Raw genomic sequence first — 27,903 nt, forward strand, 5'->3', positions numbered from 1 at the left:
TAACCTAAGAAAATAGTCTTTATTCAAACTTAAATTGCATTCATTAAAGGGCCATCAGAAGCAATCAGCCAAACCACCTCATTACTCTCATTAAGCATTTAAAGCTGTATCACTGTAAATCTATATCACCGATACCAACAATGTTTTCATTCATCCCATTCAATCATCATAGTTCTTGTCTGTTTAACAGTGCTTACCGGCTACACAAGACTAATTATCAACATACAATGTGTTATGCAATCTTGAAATGTTTTTGGCACTTTTTTCAGAACGAATAGGTATGTGTAACAAAGCTTCATACTTAAAAGGAAAGCTGTGTAACCAAGAAGTATCTCTAATATTTTTGTGATTAAGCCTTTATTTGCTTTTTGCCAAACCAGCAAAAAGTTGCACTGATTCATAAATTCTCTGTTCAGATGAAGAGCTTGCTGCCACTGAAGACAAAAGGTGCAAATTGGTATATCTTGTTCTTTTGACTCTGCTAGCGTAGCTGTACATTAACTGGGTTCCCACTCAATGAATGTTTCTGTGCTTAGCTGGTTTGGTTCTGTTTCAACACACTCAGCTGGTTTGCTTTTATCTGTGTTCTGGGTCAAGGGATGAACCATGGACATATGAACATTCAAATTGTGGGCTTTCTCAAACCTCTTTCCACATTGGTCACAAGCAAAATCAAGTTCAGCTTCTGCCTTGTGCTTAGTCATATGGTATTTCAGGGATGCCCTCTGTCTACACTGGAAACCACAAATTTCACACCTACAGGCAGAAGGGAAAAAAGAAACCATATTAGACTCCTGAAAAGAAATGTAGCTGTTCTTTAGATTACTGTCACCAATCCTGCTGGAAACCGTTACTACATTACTATTCTTGGTCCTCCCCGCATAATTTAGTCATAGAGGTCTACAGCATAGAAAAAGGCCCTTCAGCCCATCGAGTCTGCGCCGGTCAAACAAGTACCTAACTATTCTAATCCCATTTTCCAGCACTAGGCCCATAGCCTTGTATGCCATGGCATCGCAAGTGCACATCCAAATACTTCTTAAATGTTATGAGGGTTTCTGCCTCTACCACCCTTTCAGGCAGTGAGTTCCAGATTCCCACCACCCTCACATCCCCTCTAAACCTCCTGCCCCTTGCCTTAAATCTATGCCCCCTGGTTATTGATCCCTCCACCAAGGGGAAAAGTTCCTTCCTGTCTACCCTATCTATGCCCCTCATAATTTTATACACCTCAGTCATGTTCCCCCTCAATATCCTCCACTCCAGGGAAAATAACCCCAGTCGAACCAATCTCTCCACATAACTAAAACTCTCCAGTCCAGGCGTCATCCTGGTAAATCTCTGCACTCTCTCTAGTGCAATCATATCCTTCCTATAATATGGATTCCAGAACTGCACGCAATATTCTAGCTGTGGCCTAACCAGCGTTTTATACAGTTCCAGCATTATCTCCCTGCTCTTGTATTCTATGCCTCGGCTAATAAAGGCAAGTATCCCATATGCCTTCTTAACCACCTTATCTACCTGTTCCTCTACCTTAAGGGACCAGTGGACATGCACACCAAGGTCCCTCTGATCCTCGGTACTTCCCAAGGTCCTACCATTCATCGTGTATTCCCGTGCCTTGTTTGTCCTGCCCAAGTGCATCACCTCACACTTATCCGGATTAAATTCCATTTGCCACTGATCAGCCCATTTGACCAGCCCGTCAATATCCTCCAGACAATTGTAGAAGCTGTTCCATGGTGACAGGAACTGGAAGCATGAGATCAGGTTCTATAATGTTTTCACACCCTCAGGATGGTTCCTTCATTTATATATTAATGCTCACTCTTAGCTCCTCCAAAACAACTGGTTTACTTATTGTTCTCCATCCTCTATGCTCCTGTCGTTGCTACTGTTATCTGGAACCCCTTTTCCAAATCTTTCCACTTTACCTTTTTCCTTTCTACTTTCAAAATCATTATCAACTCTTCAGCCTCCTTTCCCCAATTCCTACCTATAATATTCCACGTATCACAAGGGATTGAGGGCAAAATTATCTGTGGCCTGGCACAAATTAGTTTCAGTAACTGAGAAACTGATTGCGGGAATTGCCTACAAATTTTTGGTAAAATATCTACTGTATCCATGGTCCTACCAATGGAGCATGTCTCCCATAAACGTAAGTAGATTCTGTAATTCTCTCTTGATTAAAATATCAAAAATTTTCTTTTTCTTGTGCTTTCTGATGGCTCGCAACCATTGTTCAATGCAGTGGGTGGTGCATTACCTAATGTTTTCCTTGCTGCAATGTTATCTACCAAGTTTACAAAATCAATCCCATCAAAACATCAGTGCAATATGAACATTTTACACCTACTCTAACAAGTGTCATCCTGCCTCCACTACCCAGCTCGGAAGATTCTTTCAGGTATTGATCACTCTGTGCAAAGAACATCTACTAAAATCAGACCTGAACCTACCCCTTTACCAGTTTTTACCATGGCCAATTATCTAATTATTTTCCTAGTTTGTGTAGAAAAACAGGAAAAATAAAACTATAAACGTTCTGAATTCCATTGGATGCTTACTGTAGAGGTTTTGCTCCAGAATGGCGCATTTGGTGAACTGATAGGTGCTTCCTTTGTTTGAAAGTTTGTCCACATTCATCACAAATGTAGTTTCTTTCTTCTGAAAAGTGAAAAAACACATATTCTTAGCATAGATTTGAGACCACAACCCAGGGTGTAATAAGCAGAGTCCTCAGGTGTATACTTGTTTTAACAAAAATAAAAAGGCAGATGTAAAATGTGCAAATATTTTTAAGACAACACTGGAACACTATCAATTGACTTTAATTTCCACAAAAGTTTTATGATGCAAGTGGGAGTATTCTATTCATTAAGATCACAGATCATGCATACTGACTTGCATTCATATGACACCTTTAATGTAGTAAACATTTCAAGTTCCTTCACAAATTGGACAGACATTGCACAATGGAGTAATAGGTGAGGTGGCATATTTTAACTACCTGAGGACTGGCCTTAATCTATCTTTACTACACAGATGAATGATTTGATTAAGGAGGCCATTTGGCCCATTTAATTAAATCACCCATAGAAACCCAACATATCTACTGCCTCATGATTTGAGTTGTTGCCTCCACTACCCAACTCAGGGTAGTGGAGACAACTTGAGTTGCTACTATTACTCCAACTCAGAAGATCCTTTGATGCAGGGCACTTAGCAAAATTCAAGGCAATCAGGCAGAGTCAACATGGTTTATTGAAGGGGAAATCATGTTTAACCAATTTATTGGAGTTCTTTGAAGGAGTCACACGTGCTGTGGATAAAGGTGGATGTACTGTACTTAGATTTCCAGAAGTCATTTTATAAGGTGCCACATCAAAGGTTATTGTGGAAAATAAAAACTTATGGTGTAGGGGGTAACATATTGGCATGGACAGAAGATTGGCTAGCTAACAGGAAACAGAGGGTCTTTTTCTGGTTGGGGGGATGTAACTAGTGGTGTACCACAGGGATCAGTGTTGGTCCCTCAACTTTTTACAATTTATATAAATGACTTGGATGAAGGGATCGAAGGTATGGTTGCTAAATTTACTGATGACACAAAGATAGGAAAGTAAATTGTGAAGAGGACATAAGGAGGCTACAAAGGGAAATGTGTGAGCAAAGATCTGGGAAATGTGTGAGCAAAGATCTGGCAAATGTGGGCATGTGTGAAATTGTCCATTTTGGCAGAAAAAAAAAGCATATTATCTAAATGGTGAGAGAAATTGCAGAGCTCTGAGGTTCAGAGGGATCTGGGTGTCCTAGGTACAGCAAGTGATTAGGAAAGCTAATAGAATGTTATTATTTATTGAGAGGGGAATTGAATATGCTTCAGTTGTACAAGACACTGGTGAGACCACATCTGGAATATTGTGTACAGTACTGGTCTCCTTATTTAAGGAAGGATGTAAATGCATTAGCAGTCCAGAGGAGGTTCTGATGAAGAGTCATATGGACTCAAAACGTTAACTCTGTCTTCCTCTCCACAGATGCTGTCAGACCTGCTGAGTTTTTCTAGCAGTTTTTGTTTCAGATTTCCAGCATCCGCAGTATTTTATCTCAGAAGATCCTTTTATGTATTGGTCACTCTATATGAGCAACTGCTGATATTTATACTGAACTTGCCCTTTTACTAATTTATACCTTGTCCTGTTATCTACTTTGCCAAGTTTGTGTGTAGAAGACAGGTAAAAGTAAAACTACAGTATTAATTGGTTAAGTCTCTCTACATATGCGGTGTAAGATTCTTACATTTATGATGGTATCGTAAATGCGCAAAAAGATGGGTTCAACTCAGAAATAAAACATTATATACGCCTGGAATTTCCAACCATGTCCCTGTGATTTCCAACAACCTTCACCAAAGTAATGCTGGTAGATCAAGAACACCCCTGAGGAATCTTTGCTCTATAAGCTTCACCATACGGATAGTAACAATTTGATTTTAACTGCAGTGCATCAGTAATCTATTGAACTTGGCACGAGACCCAACCAGACGTTCAGCTGGCATTTAAATGGACCAGTTTTAACCTGTTTCCAGTCCACCAGATTGCAGAACATGCTCATCACACATTAGTATCTGAGATGTGAGAGGAAATATGATGGCAATATAACAGAAAAGCTTATATAATGCTACTGCTGATAGGTCACTTACCTGTGTGAATGAGTTTTACATGGCGTTGCAGGTAGCGATCAATCAAAAATACTTTGTTACATCCTGGGTGGGGGCAGGGTCGCTCACGCACCTCTTCATGATGTTCCTTTACATGTTTCTGAAACAAAAAAACAATTTACTTGTTAGAAATAGTCTTAATGAGGTTAATATTTCATCCATAGGCCATATAATTGCGCAAAGACAGGTCAGAAGATTGGACAGAATATTAAGAACAGCAAAGGTTGACAAAGAGATTAATAAGAAGGGAAAATTAAGAGTATGAGAGAAAGCTAGCTGGAAATATAAACACAAATAGTGAGAGTTTCTATAGATGTTTAAATAAGAAGACAGTTAATAACATGAGCTTTGGTCCTATAGAAAGTGAGTTTGGGGAATTAGAATGGAAAATAAGGAGGTGGCAGATGAATTGAACAGGTATTTTGCAATGGTCTTCACTACAGAGAATACAAGTAACATCCCAGAAGTAGCTGTAAATCGGGAATTGGAAGGATGGGAGGAACTCAGGAAAATTACAATCACCACAGAAGTGGTACTTAGCAAATTGTTGGAGCTGTGGGCTGACAGATCCCTGGGTCGAGATCCTAGGGTCTTAAAGGAAGTGGCTAGTGAGATAGTTGACGCATTTGTTTTAATTTTCCAAAATTTCCTTTATTCAGGGAAGCTGCTATTAGATTGAAAAATAGCAAATATAACTCCTTTATTCAAAAGGAGAGGGAAACAGAAAGCAGGAAACTACAGACTAGTTAGCTTCCCATCTGTCATAGCAAAAATGTTGGAAGCTATTATTAAAGATGTTCTAGCAGGGCACTTAGCAAAATTCAAGGTAATCAGGCAGAGTCAACATGGTTTATTGAAGGGGAAATCATGTTTAACCAATTTATTGGAGTTCTTTGAAGGAGTCACACGTGCTGTGGATAAAGGTGGATGTACTGTACTTGGATTCCCAGAAGCCATTTTATAAGGTGCCACATCAAAGGTTATTGTGGAAAATAAAAACTTATGGTGTAGGGGTTAACATATTGGCATGGACCGAAGATTGGCTAGCTAACAGGAAACAGAGGGTAGCCATAAATGGGTCTTTTTCTGGTTGGGGGATGTAACTAGTCGTGTACCACAGGGATCAGTGATACACGACTTGGTCCCTCAACTTTTTACAATTTATATAAATGACTTGGATGAAGGGATCGAAGGTATGGTTGCTAAATTTGCTGATGACACAAAGATAGGTAGGAAAGTAAGTTGTGAAGACGACACAAGGAGGCTAAAAAGGGACATAGGTTAAGTGTGTGAGCAAAGATCTGGCAAATGTGGGCAATTGTGAAATTGTCCATTTTGGCAGAAAAAAAAAGCATATTATCTAAATGGTGAGAAATTGCAGAGCTCTGAGGTTCAGAGGGATCTGGGTGCCCTAGTATGTAGGTACAGCAAGTGATTAGGAAAGCTAATAGAATGTTATTATTTATTGAGAGGGGAATTGAATATGCTTCAGTTGTACAGGACACTGGCGAGACCACATCTGTACATATTGTGTACAGTATTGGTCTCCTTATTTAAGGAAGGATGTAAATGCATTAGCAGTTCAGAGGAGGTTTACTGAACTAATACCAGGAATAGGCAGGTTATCCTGTGAGGAAAGATTGGACAAGCTAGGCTTATATCCACTGTAGTTTAAAAGAGTAAAAGGTGACTTGATTGAAGCACACAAGATCCTGGGGAGTCTTGACAGGGTTGATGTGGAAAGGATATTTCCTCTTGTGGGAGAATCTAGAACTAGGAGTCACTGTTTAATATATGAAGTCATCCATTTAAGACAGAGATGAGGAGAAATCTTTTTTCTGAGGGTAGTGAGTTTTTGGATCATCCTTCCTCAAAAGGCAGTGGAAGCAAAGTCTTTGAATGTTTTCAAGGCAGAGGTAGATAGATTCTTGATAAACAAGGGGCGGAGGGTTACCAGGGGTGAAGGGTTACTGGGGGTAGGCAGAAGCTTACAGTTAGATCAGCCATGACCTTATTGAATGGCTCGAAGGTCTCAGTGACCTACCCATGCTTCTAGTTCATATGTTGAAATATCCTTTCGATAATAAATGCAATTCATGAGCTTCTAACTTTTCACTTCTCACTTCCTAAATTTGTCATGTTGTTTTGCTATTATCTTTAATCGCAGCCACAATGTATTTGGTTCAGAGGACAGGCATATGTTATACATCAAGTAACATTAGTGTGGTAGTTATACATTTCTGCTTTAAACTTAATACCTTCACCATAAATCCTTGTGCAAGAATATTTTTAAAGCAGTTGTTAACAGCAATGTTGACACCGAATAAATGATTATCCGATCTCTGGTTTTAGGATTTTAATGTCCAATCAACGGTTGCCAGGTTTGTCAGATAAAAATCTTTGCATTTCAAATACTGAGATGTTGTGAGATATGATAAAGTGCTATGTAAAAGAAAGTCACTGTCATTTCGCCTGTGAAAAATGAGGTGTTATGGACCAAATACCATACAGTAAATGAAAAGAATTCTCCAGCCCAATATATAGCTTTGACCAGAAGACCTAAAAGTAGCAAATTTAAAATTCAGTAGTAAATAAAATATTATGATTTTAGATTGAAGGGCCTACAGCCCTAGTAAATTAGTTTATATTCATTCTCTATTTTTGTTGCATTAAAAAAATAAGAAAGTACAACCCATAGGACTAGTAGGGTTTATTCTATGAATGAAGATATTTTCCACACAAGATAATGACATGCTGCCAGCAAAGGTGCGCAATAGATTCCATAACATCAAGCATTCATGTTTGCAACAAGTCATTAAGGGACCTTTCCTTTATCTGATACAATGCTCTACACTGGCCCTCCATCTGCAGACAGACTCACTTGTGTTGATTCTGCATGGCTTAATGATGCTAATGTACCAAACCAGCCACTATCTCCTTATTTGACTTGGTGTCATATTTTGTTTTATAATGCTCTCATGAAATGCCTTGGGACCTTTTATTACGTTAAAAGTGCTATATAAATTAAACTAGTGTTCGAGTTGTTGTTGCTGTTCTAGTTTCGCAAGTAGAAACATTAAAAAGAATATACATATGAAAAGTCCTCACTCTAATATTTGTATATGTTGCAGGAAAACATCCATAAGTTGTCACTTAACAACGAATTGCACTGTGCAAATTCTGTTAAAAATTCATTGATGGAAAAGACCAGAGGAGGCCATAAAAGCCAAGCTAGAGCAGCAACATCTTTTGGTTACATGCCACAACATGCTTAGTCATTCTTGCCCACAGCACATCCCATGTAAATTAAACAGAAGCTTGAAGGATCTGTATGATCCTTTGAGTTCTGCTTTGAAGACTTTTGTCAGCAAGGATAAACACCCTTCTGAATTTTGTCTCTCCTGGCCCAGAAGAAGAAGCTATGAAAGCACAACACTCAGGAAATGTGGAGAACGGGCAGCATGATCTCTCACCGTTTGCATTTTATTCTTGTGATCCATCAGGCTCAACAGGAACATGTACAGTGAATTGTCTAAAGTACATTCTACACTGTTCTCAGTCGTCAAACCCACTTAATTGCAGTAACAATGTAAGATGAGTTCCACCAATACACCCACAATGGTTCTGAATCTGATTGACCACTACCTGGGGAAGCTTTCCACTATAGCCAACAATTAGCTCAAAATCAGCCAAACTAGCATAAAAGACCGAGGGATTTCAAGCGCAAATTGAATTACGGTGATCTTTCATGCGGACTAAAAAAATATTGCACTGGAAGATGGCCTGCTCACAAAACTGGTCATGCTTCAGATCAAATTAATGAATTTGTGAGTTTCTGCCAATTGCACCTGTTTGCAGCCGCACGAGGAGGCTCTTCAAATTAAGTTGAGCTTTTGTTTAAGCTGCAAAGGCACTAGTAGGCATGTTTTAAGAATTTTTAAATATTAAACATTTAACTTACTGAGAAACTAACTAGTGTACAACAATGCCCAAAGTGGAAACTCTTTCTCCCCCACTGTCCATAAAGTCAATTTGAAATAAATCCTAATGTTTATTGTGGGAGAGGATTTACTGTAGACCGTGTCTCCTGCCAATGCAAGATGGCCACCGATATCTGTCTGTGCACACGCACTTGTCAATATGCACTTGACCAATTTGCCTTGAGCATAATTTTACCTTTAGTCCATCAGCTCCTCTGTAAATGGCACAGCAGCCCTTGTACTGACAGCGGTACATGGTGGGAAAGTCTTCTCTGAAAAACACCAAATGTGTGCTATAGGGTCATATTTTGTTTTATAATGCTTACATGAAACGCCTTGGGATCTTTTACTACGTTAAAAGTGCTATATAAATGAAACTAGTGTTCTAGTTGTTGTTGCTGTTATATGCATTATGCATTCAATAGCCATACTGAGTAACATCCAGGCCTCTTTTATTCCAAAGAATTACCAACCTCAGTCAAAACTGACTTGGAGGATTTCCCGTATTTTTGTTTCAGTCGTTATTTCATGCAACATTATGATATTTTTTGTTACGAGGCATGCATTATATTGAAAGAATCCTGAAACTACTAGCTAACTTTCTGTTTATACTGGCTGCCCGTTAGAGTTTAGCAAATATTTAAAGCCTCTTTCTTGATTTATCTTTTTTCTTCATCAATGCATGATGCTGCTTAGTTATTAACAGGAGGCAAAAGAGGGTAAACGCCCAAAAAATAGAAAGCTAGGTACTTTGAAGATAAATAAATATTTACAGTGACTCAACAATGAGCAACTTGAATGCATCTTTCAGAATTATTAACTCTACATTAATGGTACTGTAACAGACTAAAATAAACTAAGCCTCGGAGAATTAATAAAATCTTATTTAATATCATAAATTACTTCAAGCAAATCAATTCCTAGCCTAATCCAACCACACCCCAGCCAAATTACAAAAGTGTCTTTCAAGTTGTACTGCGTTTGGTGCCTAAAAAAAGACAATTGCATTGAAACAGAACATCATTTAACCACCTTCATTCTCCAGAAGAATTAGCATTAGTACCTTTCAGAGTTTGACTTTGGTTTTCGTCCACGCTTTTGTCCGGGTGTTTTCTTCACATCCTTACTATCGCATTTCTTAGTTGGTACTTTACTGAAAAGAAAAGAAAAACGAAATCAACTACCTAACAATTACTTTTTAACTGTTCCAAACTGAGTTTGAAAAGGTTAAAAATTGAACAAAACGGTGATGATATAAAGGCTGTCATCTGTGTATTTCTTGTCTATTTACAGAGAGGAAACTGATTTTTATGTCTAATTCCTTTTTTAAAACAAAGTTTTCAACCATGAATCTGAAAGCTGTGGCATCAGAATCATTGCACACAAATATAAAGGAATTCAGCCACTGCAGAGTTATCTTCAGCCCTTGAGAAAATCAAGTCAGTAACTGTTGACAAAAACCGACTGTGATGTTGTACCTTCCAATTTATACTCTGAAGATAGCAAAGTTCAGCCACAAATATTCAGCTCCTTGTTTTGATAATGATATTCAATTTATACTACGGGTGGCAAAAGTTAATGGAAATTCTGCAACAGGAATGGAAATTCTTAAGGAATCTTAGACCAACTGATATTATTGCCAAATTCAGTTTCTAATAAAGACCCAGTTATGTAATATGGTATTTGTCGCTTCATTTGTCAACTTCGGGAGAAAATCCATTGCCTGCTCCAGCACTGTCCAAAGGATGCAGTCCTGTTAAGCCTACTGACCTTGTCCAATTTTAAAACGTTCTTACACTTTTAACACATTAGGACATAAAAACTATAAGCTCTTACACAATTACAAAGATAGAATTTCAATCTAATAAAAACTTAACCAAATTACAAACTAAGTTATAGCAAAATAAATCCAGAAACTGCCATTATACTTCTGTTACATAACTTTTTAGCATTGTTTCATGTGGAACCACAGAATTAATTTTTAGAATAACGGAGAGTTTACGGCGTAGAAAGAGGCCACTTGGCCCATCGGTCTTTGCCGGCTGAGAAACGAACCACCCAGCCTAATCTCGCTTTCCAGCACTTGGTCTGTAGTCCTGCAGGTTACAGTACTTCAGCTATCCTCCTCGCTATCAACCATGCAGCCAATTTTTGTGTCATTTGCAAACTTCTTGATCATTTCCTCTACATTTGCATCCAAATCATTAATATATACCACAGAAAGCATGGGACCCAGTCCGGAGCCCTGCAGAGCCCCACTGAATTTTTGAAGAAACTAATTTCTTTAATTTGGTATTTTTCATCGTAGAATCACTAATATTTAATTCTATCAATAAAACGCCAAATAAAATATTTATTATGAGCAAACTGTCACCATTTTAAATATGAGTGAGCTCAGTGTGCTCCTACCCTCCTGCAGAAGGCTCAATTTTCAACGCAATAATTGAAACAGTGACATCAACAGTAAGGTTAATTATTGTATCAATTACTCAGAGCCAGAACCATTGTGGAAGGCAAGGTCAGCTGAATTAGAGAAATGTACAGTAGGGACTCTATAATTAAGTGATAAATACAGCTCTTAAGATTAGCCACATGGTGCGATTGAAATTAATACCAAAACCATTGGAATACTAAGTGATTATTTGTAAAGGTTAAAAACACTTTAGCCCAAATTACCAGTTTTAACCAAGTATAACTACAATAATTGATAGATAAATGCTTTCTTAGAGCCCCTATATTCAAATCAAAGCCAGTTCGTTCCTGTAAAAGGAACATGTTATGTCTGTTAGGACTCACTTCTTCTCCCAATATGGTTGAAAAGACTCATCTGAAGAACCATTCTTAACTTTTTCCACCCCATCATCTTCACTTGACAAATACCTATAAAAATAGAATTAGTAAGATTCATTAGCACAATTAAAACAGTATAGTTGATAGGATACAGGAAAACTAACAGTGCAATATGTCACATTCCCCTCAATGTGTAGTGTATGGCCTCACTGCCACATGCTGTTTCATCTGGATGCCCAAATGAGAACCTGTCTATCTAAACAGCTTAGCATTGGAACTTGTAGCGTGTAGGGGGGTGGATTCAACTTCATGGAAAATTATGAAAAAAGTGAAAAGAAAGGAGAACCCAGGAGAGGCTATTAAAGTCCCCAGAACACAAAATAGGACAGTGTGTTTGGAAAGGGCTAGGAATCTAACTTCAAGCACATCAGATAAAGGGACGACAATGAGAAAGGGGACGGGAAATACAGGACTGAAGGTGTTGTATCTGAATGCACGCAGTATACGAAATAAGGTAAATGAGCTTGTGGCGCAGATTGAAATTGGCAGGTATGATGTGGTGGGCATCACAGAGACATGGCTGCAAGGGGATCAGGACTGGGAGCTAAATATCCAAGGATATATATCCAATTGAAAAGATAGGCAGGTTGGCAGAGGGGGTGGGGTTGCTTTGTTAGTAAGAAATGAAATTAAATCGATAGCAAGAAATGACGTAGGGTCAGATGATGTAGAATCTGTGTGGGTAGAGTTGAGGAACCGCAAAGGTAAAAAACCATAATGGGAGTTATGTACAGGCCTCCGAACAGTAGTCAGGATGTGGGGCACAAGATACATCAGGAGATAGAAAAGGCATGTAAGAAAGGCAAGGTGACAGTGATCATGGGGGATTTCAATATGTAGGTAGACTGGGAAAATCAGGTTGGTAGTGGATCCCAAGAAAAAGAATTTGTGGAATGTCTACGAGATAGCTTTTTGGAGCAGCTTGTGGTGGAGCCCACTAGGGAACAGGCAATTCTAGATTTAGTGATGTGTAATGAGGCAGATTTGATAAGGGAGCTTAAGGTGAAGGAACCCTTAGGAGGAAGTGACCATAATATGATAGAATTTATCCTGCAATGTGAAAGGAAAAAGCTGGAATCAGATGTAACAGTATTACAGTTGAATAAAGGCAACTACAGAAGCATGAGGGAGGAGCTGGTCAGAATTGACTGGAAGATGAGCCTAGCAGGAAAGACAGTGGAACAGCAATGGCAGGAGTTTCTGGGAGTAATTTGGGAGACACAGCAAAAATTCATCCCTAGGAAGAAGAAGCATACTAAAGGGAGGACGAGGCAACCATGGCTGACAAGGGAAGTCAGGGGCAGCATAAAAGCTAAAGAGAAAGCATACAATGCGACGAAGAGAAGTGGGAAACCAGGGGAATGGGAAGCCTACAAAGACCAACAGAGGACAACTAAAAAAGAAATAAGGAGTGAGAAGATTAAATATGAGGGTAAACTAGCCAGTAATATAAAAGAAGATTGCAAGAGTTTTTTTGATATATAACGGGTGAGAGAGGGGCAAAAGTGGACATTGGGCCGCTGGAAAATGATACTGGAGAAATAGTAGTGGGGAACAAAGAAACGGCGGAGGAACTGAATAGGTACTTTGCGTCAGTCTTCACATTGGAAGACACGAGTAACATCCCCAAAGTTCAAGAGAGTCGGGGGGCAGAGGTGGGTATGGTGGCCATTACCAAGGAGAAAGTGCTAGGAAAATTGAAAGGTCTGAAGGTGGATAAATCACCTGGACCAAATGGATTACACCCCAGGGTTCTGAAGGAGATAGCTGAAGAGATAGTGGAGGCGTTAGTGGTGATCTTTCAGGAATCACTCGAGTCAGGGAGGTCCCAGAGGACTGGAAAATCGCTAATGTAACCCCCCTGTTTTAGAAGGGAGTGAGGCAAAAAACGGGAAATTACAGGCCGATTAGCCTGACCTCGGTCGTTGGTAAGATTTTAGAGTCCATTATTAAGCATGAGATTTCAGAATACTTGGAAGTGCATGGTAAAATAGGGCAAAGTCAGCATGGTTTCATCAAGGGGAGGTCATGCCTGACAAATCTGTTAGAATTCTTTGAGGAGGTAACGAGTAGGTTAGACAAAGGAGAGCCAATGGATGTTATCTACTTGGACTTCCAGAAGGCCTTTGACAAGGTGCCGCACAGGAGGCTGCTCAGTAAGATAAGAGCCCATGGTGTTAGAGGCAAGGTACTAGCATGGATAGAAGATTGGCTGTCTGGCAGGAAGCAGAGAGTGGGGATAAGGGGGGTTCTTCTCAGGATGGCGGCCGGTGACTAGTGGAGTTCCGCAGGGGTCAGTGTTGGAACCACAACTTTTCACTTTACACATTAATGATCTAGATGAAGGAACTAAGGGCATCCTGTTTGCAGATGATACAAAGATAGGTGGAGGGACAGGTAGTATTGAGGAGGCGGGGAGGCTGCAGAAGGATTTGGACAGGTTAGGAGAATGGGCAAAGAAGTGGCAGATGGAATACAACGTGGGGAAGTGTGAGGTCATGCACTTTGGTAGGAAGAATAGAGGCATAGACTATTTTCTAAATGGGGAGAGAATTCAGAAATCTGGACTGCAAAGGGACTTGGGAGTCCTAGTCCAGGATTCTCTTAAGGTTAACTTGCAGGTTGAGTCGGTAGTTAGGAAGGCAAATGCAATGTTGCCATTTATTTAGAGAGGACTAGAATATAAAAGCAGGGATGTGCTGCTGAGGCTTTATAAGGCTCTGGTCAGACCACATTTAGAATATTGTGAGCAATTTTGGGCCCTGTATCTCAGGAAGGATGTTCTGGCCCTGGAGAGGGTCCAGAGGAGGTTCACGAGAATGATCCCAGGAATGAGAGGCTTAACATATGAGGAACATTTGAGGACTCTGGGTCTGTTTAGAAGGATGAGGGGGAATCTGATTGAAACTTACAGAATACTGAAAGGCCTGGATAGAGTGGACGTGGGGAAGATGTTTCCATTAGTAGGAGAGACTAGGACCCGAGGGCACAGTCTCAGAGTAAAGGGAAGACCTTTTAGAACAGAAATGAGGAGAAACCTCTTTAGCCAGAGAGTGGTGAATCTATGGAATTCATTGCCACAGAAGGTTGTGGAGGCCAGGTCATTGAGTGTATTTAAGACCGAGATAGATAGGTTCATGATTGGTAAGGGGATCAAAGGTTATGGGGAGTAGGCGGGAGAATAGGGTTGAGAAACCTATCAGCCATGATTGAATGGCGGAGCAGACTCGATGGGCCGAATGGCCTAATTTCTGCTCCTATGTCTTATGGTCTTGTAAGCTTCTGATCATTGCTCAATTCACTGGGTTGCAGAACAGGAAATCTCCAATTATTGAAATTCCATGAACAAAATAAAATGGTAATAAGAAGCATTGAGATGGTAGAGAAAATCAAACAAGTTTTAAAGTGCAAAACAAAAACAGAATTACCTGGAAAAACTCAGCAGGTCTGGCAGCATCGGTGGAGAAGAAAAGAGTCGCCATTTCGAGTCCTCACGACCTGTTGAAGGGTCGTGAGGACTCGAAACGTCGACGCTTTTCTTCTCCACCGATGCTGCCAGACCTGCTGAGTTTTTCCAGGTAATTCTGTTTTTGTTTTGGATTTCCAGCATCCGCAGCAGTTTTTTGTTTTTATCTCAAGTTTTAAAGTGCAGCAGTTTGAGGGCTTCCAAGTCAGAGAAACAGGAACAGTACGATATAAATCAAAAGACAAGAGGATGAGGGCTTTAAATAGGACAAAATGAAATTAAAGCATTTGAAAGCAGATGACACAAAGATTGGCCGGGTGGTTAACAGTGAGGTTGAGTGTCTTGGGCTACAGGAAGATATAGATGGGATGGTCAAATGGGCAGATAAGTGACAGATGGAATTTAACCCTGAAAAGTGTGAGGTGATACACTTTGGAAGGAGTAATTTGACAAGGAAGTATTCAATGAATGGCATGACACCAGGAAGCTTTGAGGAACAAAGGGACCTTGGCGTGTGTGTCCATAGATCTCTGAAGGCAGAGGGGCATGTTAGTGGGGTGGTGAAAAAGGCATATAGGGCACTTGCCTTTATCAATCGAGGCATAGATTACAAAAGTAGGGAGGTCATGTTGGAGTTGTATAGAACCTTGGTGAGGCCACAGCTGGAGTACTGTGTGCAGTTCTGGTTGCCACATTATAGGAAGGATGTGATTGCACTGGAGGGGGTGCAGAGGAGATTCACCAGGATGTTGCCTAGGATGAAACATTTAAGTTATGAAGAGAGGTTGGATAGACTTGGGTTGTTTTCGTTGGAGCAGAGAAGACTGAGGGGCGACCTGATCGCGGTGTAAAAGATTATGAGGGGCATGGACAGGGTGAATAGGGAGCAGCTGTTCCCCTTAGTTGAAGCGTCAGTCACAAGGGGGCATAAATTCAAGGTGAGGGGCAGGAGGTTTAGGGGGGAATTGAGGAAAAACTATTTTACCCAGAGGGTGGTGATGGTCTGGAATGCACTGCCTGGGAGGGTGGTGGAGGCGGGTTGTCTCACATCCTTCAAAAAGTACCTGGATGAGCACTTGGCACGTCATAACATTCAAGGCTATGGGCCAAGTGCTGGTAAATGGGATTAGGTAGGTAGGTCAGGTGTTTCTCACGTGTCGGTGCAGACTTGATGGGCCGAAGGGCCTCTTCTGCACTGTGTGATTCTGTGAAATTAAACCTTAGTTCAATTAAATTAATAAGAAAATTAAGCACAATCATAGCACCTACCAGATTTTAAGCAATTATATGGAATTTGCTCCATTATGGTAAAACTAGTGGTATATCATTTAGGCCATTTAACTTATGAGCTCTAAATCAAATCCAGTTTTTAGGCTTGAATTGCCAGAGTACTGCAATTTATACTACCTGTTTCAAATGCAAAACTTTGAAACATGAATTGAAAAGCACAACCTGTTTATAGAAAATCATATTACACAAAAATTGTCTAGAATTCTAGCAATCTCAGCACACTAAATCAGAATGTTTCTGGGGCTAGTGCCCAACTGCAGCAAATTAAAGTTAAGTCTGGGGGCTGCTTGAAATATATCAATTATGCATTCATCTGCCATAAAAATTAACAGAACTAACTGTAATGAAGGCCTACCTGTCAGAGAGATCACTGGATTCTAACCCATCTGCAATATCATCCTTTACAGAACATGATGCTTTGTTGCAGTTAATTTGATCTACTGCATGAGAGGTGAAAAAAAATACAGTGACAGAAAGGGTAGTAAATGACCATGGAACAGTATTAAATCAGCACAAAACATTTCCCCATTATGGATTTTGTTATGAAGCGACAATCATACATTTACCGGTAATAAGATAACATCTTCTCCCTCTTTAATTACAATCACTTAACTTAGAAATACTTTCTCTATTTGCTGTGATATTTAGAAACCGTAGTAGCTTTCCTGAGGCCAAAGGTCATATTAATATTTAAAGTAGGCAGCTGTCTTTCCTAGGCCACAACGTTCACTAAAACAAGTAGCATAATACTGTGATTCCTGGTGACAGTGGTAACTCTATTAACTTTGAAATTAGTTCCTTAAATGCAGGTATGTATTCTGTCAGGTACTTCCTTACAACATTTGATGGTGTGCAAAGCCATTCTTGAGATAATTCATTGCTACCATTTGGCTTAGATGATTGGACGGGCCGAACATTACAAAGTCAAACTATTAAAAAAATGAAAATTCATCAAACAGCTGGTTACGTTTCTCAATATTCTACCAATGCAGCTTTAATACTTTTGAAGAATCTCTTCACTTCTAAACGCAACTCATCGTTTTAGAGATTAACACTTGATCAGCAATAATGTTAAAAGTTCAACAGGCTGCAAATCAGGGAGATCACTGGATTCTAACGCATCTGCAATATCATCCTTTACAGAACACAATGCTTTGTTGCAGTTAATTTGACCTACTACATGAGAGGCACCCAAAGAGAGAAACTTTCAACTATACTCAATAAATTTACACACTATGTCATTCCCAGACTTTTGGTTAATGTACCCTCTCCTAAATTTGTGTCACTGCTCCACTTACTTTTAATTTTTCCTCCTACTTAGCAACTTAAACAAAACCTTGTGCATTTACACTCTTGGGTCACAGTCTTTGAAAGTTTTGGGTTGCCATTAGCTGCCCTTTTCAAATGTAATTTTAATCCACTATGTTCACTTTATCTTGACACTGATTTCCTCAAAGAAATTAATTAAAGAAACAAAACCTGCCTTTTATAAATCCATATTGACTTTCCAAAATTAGTCTTCTCCTTTTAAGGGTTCACTAATTTGGGTCTGTATTGTGCACCATACAATCCCAATTTTACAACATTTTATTAGTGCCTATGTTCCTGGCACTCCCAGATCACATTATTACTCAGTCATCCTAAAACAGGGTCTAACACAAGCATGTGGTTTTCAATTAAAAAAAAACTCATCACTATAGTATCCTTATAAGATCAAAGCTCACAGTACATGAGATGTATGCATTAAATGCAACATGCATTGGAGTTTTTCAATGAAGTATTGAAAAAACATGACATTTCATATGGTTCAGATTTATTTTATTCGGACAGATTGAAAGAAGGGGTGCCTTAAATTATACTGCAGTAGAGCACTCTGAATGAATCTCCACCTTTCTGAAAGTGAGAAGTAACATTTTCAGTTTAAAAAGAAAGCTGAATATTCACAACACTGCTGGTTTGTCCTCCCTACAACAAAGCAAGAATAATAACTCATCTAAAAAACAGGATCTCAATAGTGCAGTAGTCCCAACGTCTGCATCGAAGTGTTCCCTTTATCAGGGATCTTCAGTCTTTTTGCTTCTGATCACCATATTGCGTTATAAAAATTCCAATTTCAATTGTGTAATACCAAAATTACAATTACATAATTTGGCATTTCTTACCTTTTGAATTTAATGCTCGCGTGGCATCCTGTGACTGACCTTTTCCCCAAGAGCACTCAGTACTATCAGGATCTATCAGCAAAAACATATCTTTGCTTAACAGACATTCTGTGTTGTCCACATCTGCTGGCTGTGAAGTAACTCCACTGTGTGTACATGGCTGAGAATCAGATGACCATAGCGACACTGGAACTGGTTGAAGCTTAGCGATAGGACTACCCTCACCATTTTCAGTACCTGTTCCATTATGAGGTGGGAGAGGTAATGCGCTTCCCACAATTTCCTCTTTCTTTGAGTCATTATTCTTGTTGTGTGGGTACTGTCCCTCACTCAGTGCAATGTTGTGATTTGGATGCACATCCAGGATGTAACTGTGTCCCTCTGGACATCCCCATACTGCTCCAACTACACCACAATACGCTGCAGATAAGACGCTCTGTACATTTGGTGGTGACCCACAGCTGCTGCCATGATGGTGAGCCCAGGTGACCAAAACTTGCAGACATTGTGGGCTTGCACTTACGGCACCATCATTTAACATCCGTTTAAAATCATCTAAAAATAAGAGAAATGATAAAACAATCTGCAGCACAATGCAATTAGAAAGAGATTTCAAAATAACATTGTTTAATTATTATATTTAATTAACAGTTCTGTTGAAGAGTCATACGGACTCGAAGCGTTAACTGTATTCCTCTCCGCAGATGCTGTCAGACCTGCTGAGTTTTTCCAGGTATTTTTATTTTTGTTATTGTTTAATTATTGTTGTACATTCATTTAGATGTTCAAATATTACTGCAATTGGGCAAATTAAAATGCAAAATGGATATTGCTCCTAACGATGTCAATAAGATGAAGTTATCAGGAAATATTATAAGCAAATTTCAATTCATTCAGGTTTGATTCTCAGTATGCATCAATTGTCCAACTAATCAATCGGGAATAAATTTATCACGGGAATAAAGTAGCAAACCTTTGCTGAACAGGACCTACATAGACTCAAGTATATATGTAATGTTGTACCATGTTCACAAATATATAGCATGCACATTCGATTTATCAAGAAAATTATTTCATTTTTGCCTTTTAAAACTGAATCAATTTATGGGGTACTCTTGATAAAGAAGTTACTCTCTTGGCAAATGTTTTTGCATTGACCTCAAAAGGTGGTTGAACAGCATTTAATAGCATTTTTATTTCAAAAAAACAATTAGCAGTGCACTGAACCCAGATTGTCAAATTAAATGTATGGTAAGGGGACAAGACACCAAAATCGAGTACAACTAACCATCTATTTATATTTTATGTTAAAAGCCCAATGTAGCATGGAGTTCTTTTTATTTCACCCAGTAATTATTTTTGACATCTCCAGCATATATTACTAAAACAGAGGATTTCTCAGACTTCCTCAATCTAAAAAAAACAATTAAAAAGGCAGTGTAATAATTAAGGGAACTTAAATGGTACTATTTTAATAAAGGATTCAAAAAATAATTAGATATGGTATGTCCTTTCACTAAATAATGAAACTACTTATTTCTTCAAGTAATGAGCTATAAACCAACATGTTGGAAATAGTAATGTCTATTCTTAGAAACAGCCTCATTCTTGAATAAAATCGCCATGATTAGCTCAGCCTATACACCGAATTTGATACAAATGACTCAAAAGATTTCTCTAATCACTCAAATAACAGTAAGCCAATGGCACTAAACATCTTAAAGTCTTGTAATAATCCTACACCTGATACAACTGGACAATAAGATCCGAGCAGCATGGAATTGTTACAAGAACATAAGAAATATGAAAAGGCCTTGCAGCCCATCGATCCTGCTCTGCTGTTTAACAACATTTTGGCTCAACTTCTATATCAACTCCATTTTTCCACCATATGTCCCCATATCCTTTGATTCTCTTAATGCCCCCAAATCTGTCCTGAATATATTTATCGACTGAGCATCCACAGCCCTCTGGGGGTAGAATTCCAAAGATTTATAACCCTCAGTAAATAAAACTCCTCATCTTAGTCTTAAATGGACAATCCCTTATCCTGAGACTATGACTCCCTAGCCTGGAGAAACAGTCTCTCAGCATCTACTCTGTTAAACCCTCTAAAAATATTAGGTGTTTCAATAAGATCACTTCTCATTCTTCTAAACACCAGAGAGTATAGGCCTATTCTAGTCAATCTCAGTCTCAACCCAGGAATCAATCTAGTGAACCTCTGTTGCACCTCTTCTAAGGTAAATATATGCTTTGTTAGAAAAGTAGACTAAAACTATACACAGTACTCCAAAAGCTCTTGCAATTAGTTTTTATATTTCTTGCTAGTTTCTCATATTTTATTTCTCTGCCTTTATCATTTTCTTAATCTTCCTTTACTGATTTTAAAACACTCCCATTCTTCAGGCTTACTATTCTTTTTGGCACGATTGTAATTTTCTTTTAATCAAATACTATCCTTAACTTCTCTAGTTAGTCATGGCTGTTCCATTTTTCCAGTGAAGTTTTTGTTCTTCAAGGGAATGTATACTCCTTGAGAATGATCTTTTTAAGTGTTTGAAATTGCTTATCTACTGCCATATCTTTTAACCTAATCTTCTCACACCTCATTAACTTGTGTTGTTTAAACGAGGCCCTCACTTCGGATTTAATTACATCATTCTCAAATTCGATATGAAATTCTATCATATTATGAACACTCTTTCCCCAGAGGTTCCTTTACTCTAAGTGCCTAATTAACCCTGTCTCATTAGACAATACTACATCTAAAACAGCCTGTTTCATAGTTGGTTAGAAAACTCCTTCAAATGCATTCCATAAACTCATCCTCCAAGCTACTTCTGGCAATTTTATAAGATTAAAGTCCCCCATGATTATTGCATTACCCTCGTTACATGCTCCTCTAATTTCCTGATGGTGTCCAACATGATGACTACTATCAGGGGCCTATAAATTACACCCAAGAGTGTCTTCTGTTCTTTATTGTTAACTCTACTCATATTGATTCTACATCTTGATTTTCTGGGTTAAGGTCCTTTCTCTGTACTGCCTTTATCTCATCCTTTATTATCAAGGCTACCCCACCTCCTTTTTGATTTTGCTTATCCCTTTTAAAGTCAAATACCCTGGAACATTTAGTTTCCAAATTTGGTCACCATGTAATAGCTACGAGATCAAAGCCATCCATCGCTATTTATGCCATTAATTCATCTATTTTGTTATGAATGCTCTGTGCATTCAGGTTTGGACCTTTAATTGTTATTTTCTCCTGATGTGGTTTTGGTTACTAATGTTATTAAACACTCTCTCCTTTCCTGACACAATCTGCTTGATTTTACTCAATTCTGCTCTACTGCCTTGACCTTTCCATTCAGACTTATAAATTTACTCTCATCTGAACCCTCCCTCCCTGTTGTCAATTTAAAGTAGTGCCTGGGTTAATGGTGCACAGCCAATTGCTGCATTAAGTTAATGCAATATTATCTATGTTTGCCTGAGTCTGGCCTGGACTAGAACAGCTTTAGTGATAGAAGATGAATTTTGGCAAGTTGTATAAACTCATTCCAGTGACCATGGCAGGCAGTAACGGCTTAAATTCATTTTTCATAGGAAAGTTGGTACCTTTTCCTCACAAGTTGCAACGTTTTTGCACATCTTAACAATTGGAAAAACAGGTCACCGACCTGAAATGCAACTCTGTTTCTGTCTCTACGGATGCTGCCTGACCCTGCTGAGTGTTTCCAGCATTTTCCTTTTTATTTAATCATTTCCAGCATCCACAGTATCTTGCTCTTATTTGGAGAATCTGCCCTAGGTTGTGTAAACAAAGATTACACACAATTCCGAGTATAGCTATTGGTAGGAGTGACGGTTGGAAGAGAAGAGGATGTTGTGATGAGATTAAAAATGACAGGAAGTTATTTATTTTTGCTAAAAGCCTGACAAAATTAGCTGTATAAATTAGATGTATAAAACAACATCAAATAAAAAAGAAAAAATTCACAACATCTCTGAAATCGTGTTAACATTCATGAAAAGCTTGGCAGAACCAGTTTTTGAAGTATGGTTGTGGGAGGGGAAGCGGGTGGAGATGACGGCTTAAATTATTAAGAAACATTCAATCTAATCAAGATTTTTTTATCATGAGTAACATATGTTGATTCATCATCTCAAACTGGTAAGCAGTTTTACTCATCATGAAATGCATTTTTCCCAATGGCAGATATAGGCAGTATCTAAAAGTAAAATTTATTCTGTTATTTCACTAGGGTAGCTAAAGGGAATCTATATCTTTTTGTGGGGAAATCCAGACAAGAGGACATAATTTTAAAATTAGAGTCAGGCCAATTCGGGAGTGAAATGGGGAAGCACTTTTTCATAAAAAGAATAGCAAAAATCTGGAACTGTCTCCCCTGAAAGGCTGTGAATGCTGAATGAATTGACACTTTCAAGACTGAGATTGGTAGGTTTTTGATAGGGAAGGGTGGCAAGGGATATTGGGACATTGTACTATATTAAAGGTGCTATATAAATGCAAGTTGTTGTTCTTAAGTATTATGTTCTATGCACAGTAAACTGAAGTAGAGTTGATACCACGATTCACTTACCAGAGATGGAATTGTCTAATGGAGATTGTGAAAGTGATTGCATTGATGATGACTTTGTTGCTGCAACACATCTACAATGATAAAATAAAATAGAAGCATTATATCCAGAGATTGAAAACAATACACATTACTCCTATAAAACTAAAAGATATGGGAGAGCCAGCGTGGAGAATAGGAAGATTTGTTTATGTCATTGATGGATTTTCCCATAGTACTCTGCCATTGTTTGGAGCTGAATTGCCGTGGCAAAACCAATTCAATTTGCAATACATCTAGCGTTTTGCATTTGTACAGCCTGACAATTGTTGGAAGATAACTGACTACACAATGTGTAGTACTGAACTGTAATGTTAACATTCGGGGTTCTGAAAATAAAGAAATTCTATCCCATGGACTCAATTTTCTGTGATACAACTTTACATCAGTCATTAATTTTTGTAATCTAAGCATAATCTGAACAACAACTTGCATTTATATAACGCCTTTAACACAGATTATATTCCAAGGTCCTTCACAGAGGGGAAACAGAAGCTTGATTGTAAACTAGCTTTCAGAGAAACAGCACGTGCCTCTGCCTACTGATGGTGAAATGGATGGACTGGGGGAAGGTGTTTAAAAAAAAGGAGGAAAGAATGCACTAGAGGGGAAAGATGGAAAGGCAGGAGCTGGAGAAAGTTGCAGACACAAATTGGGGGCAAAGCAAAGAATGATTTTGTAACTGAGGATGAGGATTTTGACTTTGGTGCATTGGAAGTCAGGGCATCAATAGAAGAGAGCAACGACAAGAATGATGGACAGGCTGAACAATATAATAATAATTCAGGTAATGAGGGACATTTTTCAATTTTAATTCAGCTATCCAAATGAATCCTAAAATTAAACTGTTCTTAGTGATGTTAAATTGAGGCTGTGTGCACTCTTTAGGGTGGGTGTGTAAGATCCCATGGCACTATTCAATTGTCCTGTTCACCATCTGGGCCAACACTTATCCCTCAAACAACACCATTAAGGCAGTTTATTTAGGAATTATTTTATAGCTTTTTCAGTGACTGCCCTGGGCATAAATTGGCTGCAAAGTTGCCCCACATTGCAATCATGACTGCACTTCAATAGCACTTTATTGGCTATGAAATGCTGTGGGACATCCCGAGGTCATGAAAGGCGCCAAGAGAACTCTTCCTCTTTTTGCGTAGTGTCATGGAATCTTTTATATCTGTTTGAGACAGCAGACAAGAGCTTTGGCTTAACACCTTATCTGAAAGATGATACCCACACTTGTGCAGCATTCTCTCAGCACTGGACTGAAGTGTCAACTGTGATTATGTGCTCAAGTCTCTGAACCTACAACCTTTTGGCTCAGAGGCAAGAGTGCTATCACTGAGTCAAAGCTGACCCAAATTAGACACAGTAATATTCTCTGCCCCAATCCCTGGAGTATCCTCACTCTAACATAACTCATACTTTTTGTTTCTTATCATTCAGGACATTTCTTATTCATTGCAAGGGTTTCTCCTGAACTCCCGAAACTTTGAAATTAATTAGTAACCTTTTGTGTAGAACTTTATGAAATGTATTTTAGAAGTCTAGGTATGCCATGTCCTATGGCTTTCCAGTTAACTTATGCAACATTTCCTCCAAGAAAAAGGAGAAGGTTGGTCATGCAGGACCTTCCCTTCAGAATCTATCCAAAAGAAATAATGCAAAGGAAGGCCCAAACTCTTCTGCCCCCAACATATCCTGGGTTGATATGCAAAGATAGAAACATTAGGGTTTCACCTTTGCAAAAGGCCTCCAAGATGTTGCCCAAAAAGAGATTTCCTTGCCACTCACAGATCATCAGTCAACTGATGACAAAGATGAGCTTGAGATGCTAAATAATATTCCTGAATCATTTTAATCTTGCATTTTTAATTTGTGAATACAAAATATACTTGGATTTGTTGCATGTATAATAAACAATATACATTTGGTAACATTAGACAATTGAGCACAGTAATCGTTCAATCAGTGATTTGAAGTACCTGCTAGCCTCTTGTCCACGCTGTACAGAAGCTACTGGTGAAGTGTTTACTCTTTGAATGTAGTTTCTCAAGATACTCCGACATTTATAAAATTGAGCATGACAGTTCCTACAGATATATTGTGGCAAAGTGGGATCCTGCCTCACCACAACACCTACTAACTTCTGGAAATCAGCACCAAAAGTCTGTTGTGCTCTGCGCTGCATCTCTGGATTTGCCTCAACCAGAGGAACTTTTGCAAATGCATTACGTAGACTCCTGGAGGAAAACTTTCCATGACAGAGACGGCAGTAGCTGGTCGTCACAACAAGAGGCGCAGCTAATGAGAAATGGGATACAAACACAGAAGTCAACTACTTTGCAATGAACATAAATTATGCTGGGAATCGAATATTCAAGATTACTCTAAGCATTTCACTTAGCATTACATTTAGGATAAAACCCATAAACGTGTGTGAAATTTAACAATGTGCAGCCGTACAGTTGTTATTCTAAGGAAAACTCATTAAATTGGGAGCTCTGGTTTAAGGAAAACACATCACTTAATTGTAAAGATATAATATTTAGAAATAAATTATGACAATTGATCTTGCTGGCAGTGCAGCATGATTGGAAACTGGCACTGCACATCAAAGGTGGTTGAATATAGGATCTCAACTAATTCCGAACTAGATCAAAATGGTAAGCTTGTTCACCAGGAGAAAATATGGTAAGAATGTGGAACTCATTATCACAGGGAGTATTTGAAGCATACAGTATAGATGTATTTAAAGGGAAACTAGACAAGCATATGAAGGAGAAGGGAATAGATGGTTACAATGGTAGATTTACATGAAAAAAGATGGGAGGAGGCTCAAGTGAAGCATAAACACTGACAAGGATTGGTTGGGCCGAATGGCCTGTTTCTATGCTAAATATCCTATATATCATGGGATACATTTAAATTCTATGTCTAGTTACAAAACAGTAGGACCTGAGGTTAAGAGAAAGGGAAGTTAAATTAAATATGTTTTATAGATAATTTGATTGTGCCTATCTCTGCTGATCAGATGGATAAGACGTTGTTTGGGGGAAGCATTTATCTATATCTTAATATTACAATTTATGATTAATCAAATATTTTCTGTACAATGAAGAGAATGTAATCATGTAATGTACTAATAACTTGTAAATGATTTTCAGAGTTCATTATTTTAATGAATAATTCTGAAAAAGGATTTAAATATAAAGCTATCAATGCAACTTTCCTAAAGCAGGAATTTACATTTTACTCATTCTTCAATGATGTACTTGCTGTCTAAATGTTCCCGAAGTGTTTTGTTGATCCCACCTGCTTCAGGTTTAGCATTAGCATTATAAATATATCACATTCAAAGACATAATACAAGGAATACCTTGAAAATCATTTTTCAATAAGATACAGTTTAAACTAAATATTTTTTTCAAGTGACAACTTTCTTTGAGGTACTTTGGTTTAATGTACAATATACGATACCATCCTTCATTTACATAATGTAATATATTCTTGGCAGTATAGCCCGTGAATGTAAACTACTCAAATTGGAAAAACTTGTGTTAACACTCAAAAATACATAAGATTGTAGAAATCATTCTAAAAGCAATCAACGTATAATGAAAAAAGATATCCAAGATAAATGAAAGTCAATAGAAATTAAAAATGTGTCAGATGGTAAATTTATTCATAGAATCCATAACTTTAAGAAACTGCACTGTTAGGTGAAGAATACACTAATTCAATTCAATCATTTTTGCAATTCCAATGAGAAACTGGAACTGTTGTGTTTGCACACAAGGGCATTTTAAATGTCTCACTGATTCTAGCAAACAATGGATCTTATGTTATTTCTCTAATATCATTCTCAATTATCACATCAAATTCTAGGGTGGGTTTGACTACTCCATATGCAGAGAATCACAACTTAGTTTTCTGTATGTTGTTCAGTCTCTTCGGTCTTTTTGAAACTATGTACGATAAAGTTACCAGAAGGATAATTAACAATATGAAAGTAAAATATAAATATTTCCTTTTGGATGTTAAATTGAATTTTAAAATTTACTTCACCTTTTTCGTATTCATTATTTAACAATAACACTGAAACACTTCCACTGTGTCATGAACTCCAACTTGCTGAAAACTCTGACATGTTTATTGTGCCCCACTTGCTCATTGTTTATTTAGTTAGGACAATGCCAATATACACTGTTTGCTGATCTTCCAACAAATTGGTCTGAAGTTTGTGGCAAAAATAACAATGAGGCTATCAGTGATCAAAGTTGAACGTCAATTTCTGGTGGCCACACATGCGTGGTTAAACATGGAAATCGAGAAGTTTCTGTTTGAGTTGCCCTGCTCTGCCAGATGCTGCACCATAACAGAATCCCACCAAGGGACTTAGCATTGAAACAGATGGAACAGTGTGAAGTTGGTGTTCTGCATGATAGCTACCTAGTAAGCACACCATAACATTAGTGCATGCTCATTCCAGTATACATTTTTAACGGCAGTCTCATTCCTTCAGATTTTATGTTAAGTTGGAAAATTAAAAAAATTCTCTTAGTTTTCTTTTATCTCCCACTTAATTCCATCTTCCTTTCCATCTTTTTATTTGACTTTCTGTACATGATGTCATTGAATGAACTATTTTAACGGAGACTTTCCTGGTTCAGACTCCATGCATCGCAGTAAGACTGTACATCGTAGTAAGGATTCTTCAACCTCATGTACACTCGCTAGCCCTGTTCACATGGGTCCCAAATCCCCTGGAGCAGCTGTA

General features: G+C 38.4%; 1 protein-coding gene across 2 annotated transcripts in view; it reads right to left on the reverse strand.

Moving 5' to 3' along the window:
* The window catches only part of znf276 (zinc finger protein 276), a 37,339-nt gene continuing 9,436 nt past the window's right edge, over nt 1-27,903 (reverse strand). Inside the window, exons 2-11 of one of the 2 annotated variants that reach the window (XM_078544450.1) lie at nt 25,109-25,427; nt 23,088-23,158; nt 18,478-19,032; nt 16,671-16,752; nt 11,506-11,589; nt 9,773-9,862; nt 8,906-8,981; nt 4,712-4,829; nt 2,574-2,673; nt 1-756 (exon numbers count right to left, since the gene is read on the reverse strand). In XM_078544450.1, the coding sequence (XP_078400576.1) occupies nt 498-756; nt 2,574-2,673; nt 4,712-4,829; nt 8,906-8,981; nt 9,773-9,862; nt 11,506-11,589; nt 16,671-16,752; nt 18,478-19,032; nt 23,088-23,158; nt 25,109-25,427 (1,754 nt within the window). In that variant the 3' untranslated portion in view covers nt 1-497. Of the gene's footprint in view, nt 757-2,573; nt 2,674-4,711; nt 4,830-8,905; nt 8,982-9,772; nt 9,863-11,505; nt 11,590-16,670; nt 16,756-18,477; nt 19,033-23,087; nt 23,159-25,108; nt 25,428-27,903 lie in introns of both variants that reach the window. The other variant, XM_078544449.1, reaches the window with a different exon arrangement.

This window comes from Cetorhinus maximus, chromosome 6, assembly GCF_964194155.1.
Source record: "Cetorhinus maximus chromosome 6, sCetMax3.hap1.1, whole genome shotgun sequence".
Classification (NCBI taxonomy): Eukaryota; Metazoa; Chordata; class Chondrichthyes; order Lamniformes; family Cetorhinidae; genus Cetorhinus; species Cetorhinus maximus.